This window comes from Camelus dromedarius, chromosome X (genome assembly GCF_036321535.1).
Source record: "Camelus dromedarius isolate mCamDro1 chromosome X, mCamDro1.pat, whole genome shotgun sequence".
Lineage (NCBI taxonomy): Eukaryota > Metazoa > Chordata > Mammalia > Artiodactyla > Camelidae > Camelus > Camelus dromedarius.
Genome location: NC_087472.1, coordinates 3,300,325 through 3,308,223, shown reverse-complemented (window position 1 = coordinate 3,308,223; position 7,899 = coordinate 3,300,325). Strand labels below are relative to the sequence as shown.

General features: G+C 53.4%; 1 protein-coding gene across 1 annotated transcript; it reads left to right on the top strand.

Annotated features, from left to right (window-relative positions):
- Window positions 1–1,206: 1,206 nt before the first annotated feature.
- CNGA2 (cyclic nucleotide gated channel subunit alpha 2) lies at window positions 1,207–7,196 on the top strand. Its single transcript, XM_031446147.1, has 6 exons — window positions 1,207–1,316; window positions 1,521–1,613; window positions 2,167–2,337; window positions 3,474–3,581; window positions 5,337–5,443; window positions 5,791–7,196. Exons 1-6 carry the CDS (start codon window positions 1,207–1,209, stop codon window positions 7,194–7,196), a joined length of 1,995 nt encoding a protein of 664 aa, XP_031302007.1.
- The last annotated feature ends 703 nt before the right edge of the window (window positions 7,197–7,899 follow it).

The window sequence follows — 7,899 nt, the reverse complement described above, 5'->3', positions numbered from 1 at the left end:
GGGGTGGGGGTGGGGGGCTCCAGCAGGAGGGACCACAGGTAATTAGTGGGGCGTGCTCATCATTTGTGACTAAATCTGGCGGGGTGTGCTGACCAGCCTCAGCAGGGAAGAACTGTCCCAGCCCCCCTGACCCCATGCAGGACACACAGTAGAACACAATCTCCTGTCTCACTTCTGGATTTTTTCCCTCTCAGTATGCTCAGCTCTGAAGTGTTGGGGCTCTCCACGGGTCTTCTGCATGATCCCACCCACTTGTTCTCTCTACTACCCAAACCCAACCCATCTCCAAGCCCCGTCCATTCTGCCACTTGTTTCAGGCTCCATTGGCACCATCTTCTCCAGACTCCTCCACCTCACCTCCACTCTTGCTTGCCCGCTAATCCATTCTCTACCCAGCAGTCAGAAGGCTCTTTCTGAAATATAATGCTGTCTTTGTCATGCTCCTACTTGGTCTTTCCAAGGCTCCCCATAGCCCAGAGGAGAGAGTCCTGACTTGGACCATTGCTTACAGAGCCCATGAGAGCTCTTCCTTCTCTCCTCCTCAATCCCTGCCCCACCCACCAGGCTACTGTTTGTTCCTCGGCTTGGATGTGCTGGAGAGAATGTGATTGATGCTGAAAGGAAGGGACCCCAGAGACAGTGCCCCTGGTGAAGGTGTCAGTGAGACATGGGGCTCCAACTTGAGAACCATGAGCTCTGAGGTGGTCTCGGGTGAGGAGAAGCAGAGAGATGGGGGCAGGGTGACAGTGCTTTGGGCCAAGGAGATATATCGCCTGCCACGGGGCAGGAGTCTGGGGGCAGCATAAGTATGTGCCAGCCATCTGCAGAGCAGGGACACCATAAGATGGCTTAAACAGTTTTTTGTTTGTTTTGCTTTGTTTTACCTTCGATAGTTCATATGTCAAAAAAATTCACTGGGGTAAAAGAAAAAGAAACACATTTTGCAATTTAGCACTGTTTGCCTTTTAAATTAGCTGCCAGGGTGGGTGAACACCATCATCTCCTTGGTGCTGGGAGCAGGCCACCTAGGCAATGCAGATCCTCTTGGCCTCCATGGCCAGGGAAGCTTGGGTTTGCCATGTGGGCCCTGGTTCTGTTCTTTGTGCTCATCTGCAACTCTCCTGCCTCATATGGGGACCGGGGTCTTCTGTTACCTTCCTCTTGGACATCTCCCCGGCAGGTGAGGGTCCTGATCATACATGGAGGATGACAGAAGAAACCAATGGTGTGAAGAGCTCCCCAGCCAATAACCGCAATCATCACGCACCTCCAGCCGTCAAGGCCAATGGCAAAGAAGACCACAGGGCCAGCAGCAGGTGGGTCATTTCAGAGATGGCCTTGAGGCAGCTGCTTCCTCCCAGCTCTGCCTCACTGGCACAGAGCAAGTGATCTTGGGCTCCAGGACACCCTCTAAAAGGACCACGGGATTTCTAGGCATCTCCCAGGAGGGGAGAGTGCTAATAGGAGACAAGGCATGCCCAGAAAAAAAGCCTTGATTAATTCTGCTCCTTCCTCTGCAGGCCACAGTCTGCGGCTGACGATGATACCCCTTCAGAACTACAGAGGCTGGCGGAGATGGATGCCCCCCAGCAGAGGAGGGGTGGCTTCCGCAGGTGGGTTTCACCACTGCCCTGCTGCTACCCCCTCCCTCCCAAGGGCCTGTCAGATCAGGGAACTTCTCCTCTCGATCCCACTGGGCCTTTCTACCAAGACCTCTGTGAAGCACTGTCAGCGCTGTCCTAGCTCAACATTTTCCTTTGGAGGAGGCTCCTGTGAGCAGGCTTGGAGTGGCTGGTGGAGGTTTCCTTTCAGACTTGTCTGTGGCAGCGTCAAGAGGAGATCCTTCCCAACAGACGGGCCTAGGTAGAGGGCTCTGAGGTCTGCATCCCAGACTCACAGGCTGAATGGAGAAATCAGGAAGCCTGAGCCAACTTTCCTCCTGACCTGCCCGCCCTTAGCACAATCTCCATCTTGCCCCAGAGACCTTCTGTTTGTTCTTCACAATCAACTGACACTTCACCTCCTCCAGGAAGTCTTCCCAGACTAGCCCTTTATCTCTCAGGCTGCATTCAGAGTCACGCCCGAGCCCCAGCCCCTTGCCCTCTGCATAGGTCCTCTCCACACAGCACAGTTCTCTCTATCTCATGCTCCCTATCTCACCTCTAGGATCGTCCGCCTGGTGGGGGTCATCAGAGAGTGGGCCAACAAGAATTTACGTGAGGAGGAGCCTAGACCAGACTCATTCCTTGAACGTTTCCGTGGGCCTGAGCTCCAGACTGTGACGACACAGCAAGGGGATGGCAAAGGCAACAAGGACGGCGAGGGCAAGGGCACCAAGTATGGCCATCCAGCCTTTGGGGCTGGAAGGGCTTCCAAGCATGTGATTGAGGGCTTCCTTATACCGCAGCTGGGGACTGACCAGGGGCTCACCAGCCCTGTCCTGGCAGGAAAATGGGTGGGCAGGGGAGACCTGCTATGGTTTTACCTTGAGAACATTTCCATCATTCTCCATGCCCGCCTCCTTTCTGACAGTGGCCCACTTGCCTTGGGAGCCCCTGCTGGCTTTTATTCCCTTAGCTGCCACTGGCCAGATGTCCTCTTGCTGCTGCTCATGAAGCAAGTTATCAGGGCACCCGAATGTGGGCTGGAGGGGTGTGCTCAGCCAAGGCTGCTCCAGCCGCAACCTTGGTTCTAGCAGTCAGTGGATGCAGAGGAGGGTGCAACCAGGGAGTGCGGTCCAGGGGATGCCAATACCAGCGCCCATGTGGGTGCAGAGGTGGATCTCTGAAGAGGCCATACAGAGGGCTGCCTGGCAGGGTAAGTCCCAGGAACAACTGAGCTAGAAGGAGGCGGGAGGGCAAGGAAGGCAGAGCTAGTGAATCTGCTCTTTGAGGAATGAGTAGGCGACTGTGGATGTCTGGCCAAGCTGACATTCCCCACTTTGGCCATTAGAGGAAGAGAGCTCTTGCCAAGGCAGGACACAGCATCTGGGAAAGTGATTTGGGGGCTGGAGGCGGGGAGGATCAAGCAGGGAGGGTGAAGGGGAGTTTGGGGGGAGAGGCGGTGCAGGAAGCACATGGTGGTCACTTGCTTGGAGTTCCTGTCTCTTCCCAGGAGGGAGGGGTGTGGGAAGGGGCCCTGAGCCCTCATTACCATCTTGTGGAAGCCCCTCCCTAGTGCCTGAGGCCCCTCTTCGTGAAAGTGCTGCCCCCTCACCGCGCTCTCTTTGCAAGAGGCCTCCAGAGGGCGTAAGAGCCAACGGGCGCATGTGGGGTCAAAATGGGATGAGGGATATCTCTTACCCATCTGAGCTCGGACGCCCAGTACCAGGTTGTGGCTTCCTAAAAAATGAGGCCTTAAGTCAACCCACTCTTCACCATGCACATTCCCTCAGGGGTTGCTTTTCTAGGGCCTCTTGGAGCTGGGGTGCTGCCAACCTGGTTCCCCAGCCTGTCCTCTGTCTATCTCCTCAGGAAGAAATTTGAACTGTTTGTCTTGGATCCAGCTGGGGACTGGTACTACCGCTGGCTGTCTGTCATTGCCATGCCTGTCTTCTACAACTGGTGCCTCTTGGTGGCCAGGTGAGCAGGGGGTAGTCAAAGCAACCCAGTCCACAGGTCCTGGGGTTGAGCGCACACCAGTCCCAGTTGTGGGCACACAATTCACTCCAACCCAGTCCTCTTTCTGGATTCCCTGCTTGCCAACAGCACTCCCTCTGCCCTATTAACCCCAACTCCTCCTACCCCAACGAGATGTAATATGCTGCTAAAGCTTCATGTCTACCCTTTTCCTGGTGTCTGTAATCTCTTCCTATCTCCTCCTCCACATCAGTACCGTCCCAGGTGAGGTAGCCCTCCTCTCTCCCTGGAACAACTGCTATAGCCCTGCAGCCGTTCCTTACAGACACTCTTGCCCCATCCCGTGCACCCTCCACACTTGCAACCAGCATGGTTGATAGAAACTGGGATTTGATGGTGTCACTCCTCCCTCACAAACCCTTCAGTGGTCCCTCATTGCCCACAGGATGAAGTTCAAGAGCTCAGCACCTCCTTCGAGGTCCTCTGGACCCAGCCTTCTCTCTAACGCCACCTTCTGGACATACCCCAGCCCCAGCACACAGTACTCTTGGCTCATAACATGCTGTTCCTCAAGAGAAAATTCATTTCCCCCATTTTCAACCTATGGAGATTCTTCTTGCTTTCCCATTTCCGAAGCCATTCTACGTGGAGCTTTTCTTTACAGCATTTCCCACCCTACACCATCCCCCCACCTCAGTCATTCGCTCAACAAGGATTTGACTGAGCACCTGTTCAGTGCAAGGTTCTGTTATCAGTGCTGGGGATGCTGTTGTGAGCAAGACACATGTGGTTTCTGTGCTCCTAGAGCTCTCAGGCTAGTGGTTGCCACTGACAGTAAACATGAAAAAACCAATGCTCAAGGTGACCCCAGGGACTGAGGCAGGGAGCTACTAGATAAAGGGAAGTCTGGGAAGACCTCTCTGAGGAGGTGATACCTTAGCAGAGACCTGAGTGGTGAGAGGCAGTTGGCTATTTATATGCCTGAGGTTGGTGGAGGGAATGTGCTGGAAAGAAGGAACCACACAGCGCAAAGACCCTCTTTCAAGATGGCCTATTGTGGCTGGGGGACTGCAAGTGAGGCATCAGAGAGGTCAGCACAAACCAGTTCTGCAGACTTTGTGCACCAGGGGAGGGCGCTGGGGCTTTGTTCTAAGTGTATCCAAGTAGTCAGAGTCATCATCCTGGGTTCTACCTCTTCCTCTGCCCTCTCCCTAGGCCCCTACCCATTCAGTCACCAAGTCTTGGCCATTCCTCCTAAAACTCTCCTGCAGCCCCCAACCTCTCTTCATCCCCACTGCCTCTAGTCTAAGCCAAGCTACTGCTCTCAGCTAGACTGGCTAGAGCTCCATGTTGGGTTCTCAGTAGGTATATGTTGAGGAGATGAGCGTGGAGGCTCTTTACTTGTGTGTTGTAGGTCATTCTTCCAACAACTCATTTTTTATTCAACTCATACCTGTTGAGCACTTGAATCTTGGTACTCTGGGCTAGGACACAGGGCATGCAGTAATGACTAAGTCTCTATCTTCTGGAAGCTCACAGTCTAGTGGCTGTGACAGACAAGCAGTGGTCTGTGGTGCTGTCTATGTAGTGAAGTCTGTGTGATAATATAGGTTGGAGTAGTAGTTGCTTGTATCTCCTTGGTGTGTCTCATCAGTGCTCCTGGTGGCCATCCGAAACCCTGCTCACAGTGGGCAGTTTGGGGACTTCAGGGGATTCTGGCTGGCTTTGAGGGTAAAGCCCAGTCCTGTCTTCTTGCAGAGCCTGCTTCAATGACCTCCAGAAAAATTACTACCTAGTGTGGCTGGTGCTGGACTACTTCTCAGATGTGGTCTACGTCGCAGACCTCTTCATCCGATTGCGCACAGGTAAATAAGCAACCGGGATGCACAGGCAGGAGCATCACTCATAAGTCCAAAGGCTTGAGTTCAAATTCTGAGGAAATCATCTTCGCATGATGTTAGCCTCAACTGTCTGGCTGGGACACAGGTTGGTGCCTGTCCCTTTTGAACCTCATGTTCCCTACATGCTTAGTGTGTTTCAGATCTGGAGGTGATCGTTTAGGGTACTTATGGCCAGCCATGCTATACGAGTTTCTTATACCCTTCCTTGGGAGTGAGGGTTGAGTAAGCAGTTTGTTCCTCACTGAGCATTAGTCTATCCAGAAGGACAGGCTTGAGGGCAGAGGTGATATGTTGGCTTGTGCCTCCACTAGGCTTCCTGGAACAGGGGCTGCTGGTCAAAGACACCAAGAAGCTGCGGGACAATTACATCCACACCCTGCAATTCAAGCTGGATGTGGCTTCCATCATCCCAACGGACCTGATCTATTTTGCTGTGGGCATCCACAGCCCTGAGGTGCGCTTCAACCGCCTGCTACACTTTGCCCGCATGTTTGAGTTCTTTGATCGCACTGAGACACGCACCAGCTACCCCAACATCTTCCGCATCAGCAACCTGGTCCTCTATATCTTGGTCATCATCCACTGGAATGCCTGCATCTACTATGCCATCTCCAAATCCATTGGCTTTGGAGTTGACACTTGGGTTTACCCCAATATCACTGACCCTGAGTATGGCTACCTGGCTAGGGAATACATCTACTGTCTTTACTGGTCTACACTGACCCTCACCACCATTGGGGAGACACCACCCCCTGTAAAGGATGAGGAGTACCTATTTGTCATCTTTGACTTCCTGATTGGTGTCCTCATCTTTGCCACCATCGTGGGAAATGTGGGCTCTATGATCTCCAACATGAATGCCACCCGGGCTGAGTTCCAGGCCAAAATTGACGCTGTCAAACATTACATGCAATTCCGCAAGGTCAGCAAGGAGATGGAAGCCAAGGTCATTAGGTGGTTTGACTACCTGTGGACCAATAAGAAGAGTGTGGATGAGCGGGAAGTTCTCAAGAACCTGCCAGCCAAGCTGAGGGCTGAAATAGCCATCAACGTCCACCTGTCCACACTCAAGAAAGTGCGCATCTTCCAGGATTGTGAGGCTGGCTTGCTGGTGGAGCTGGTATTAAAGCTCCGTCCTCAGGTCTTTAGCCCTGGGGATTACATTTGCCGCAAAGGGGACATTGGGAAGGAGATGTATATAATCAAGGAGGGAAAACTGGCAGTGGTGGCCGATGATGGTGTCACTCAGTATGCCCTGCTCTCAGCTGGGAGTTGCTTTGGAGAGATCAGTATCCTTAACATTAAGGGCAGCAAAATGGGCAATCGACGCACAGCTAATATCCGCAGCCTTGGTTACTCAGATCTCTTCTGCTTGTCCAAGGATGATCTTATGGAAGCTGTGACTGAGTACCCTGATGCCAAGAAGGTCTTGGAGGAGAGGGGCCGGGAGATCCTGATGAAGGAAGGGCTGCTGGATGAGAATGAAGTGGCAGCCAGCATGGAGGTCGATGTGCAGGAGAAGCTAGAGCAGCTGGAGACCAACATGGAGACCTTGTACACTCGCTTCACCCGCCTGCTGGCTGAGTACACAGGGGCCCAGCAGAAGCTCAAGCAGCGCATCACAGTCTTGGAAACCAAAATGAAGCAGAATAATGAGGACGACTACCTGTCAGAAGGGATGAACAGCCCCGAGCCAGCTGCTGCTGAGAAGCCATAATGGCTTGGGCCCAACCGCCTCTCCTGCCTTGGCCTTAACCCCAGGAGCTAGAAGAGCTGTGTAGGTCCCCACATATACATGCATTACCCTCATGTCCCCTTGAATTCTCCCAGAAGCCTCTTGGTACACAGCTTTTTGGCTCAATCATCCAGAAGCACTTCTCCAAGTCCAACTAACAGCCAATCGTGTGCACAGAACAGACTGTGTTTGGCTCTGCTTCCAGAAGCTTCAGCCTGTGCTAGTCTGAGGGGAGCAGCTGCACTGGCCTGCAGAAGCCCATCTGCAGGGTGGTGTGCACCCCGCGGCAGTGCTCCCATCTCTCTGAGCTCCTTTGCCCCTAGCCACTTCCCATTTGGTTCTGGCCCTTGCTTTTTTAATATGTGTTCTGAATATCTCCATTTCCCTGCACACTTGTGTAGTTCAAGCATTGGCCGCAGACATTCAGCACAGGTACCCATTGTCTGTCTCCCAAGGGAGGCAAAAGGTGTGGAGGGGACAGGTAGGAGAGTGCTCACTCAGCACTGCCTCTCCCTGTCACGCCCTCGAAGTCCAGCCCTCTTGACCTGTCTGTCTGCCTGCCAACTAAGAGTGGGACCTCTGCAGTCTCCTCTGGACCAAAAAGGGATGATGCTGCTCCTGGTTCCTGGTCCATGCCAGGGCATGGAGTGAGGAACGAGCTGTCGGCAATGCCACCTGGAGAAGG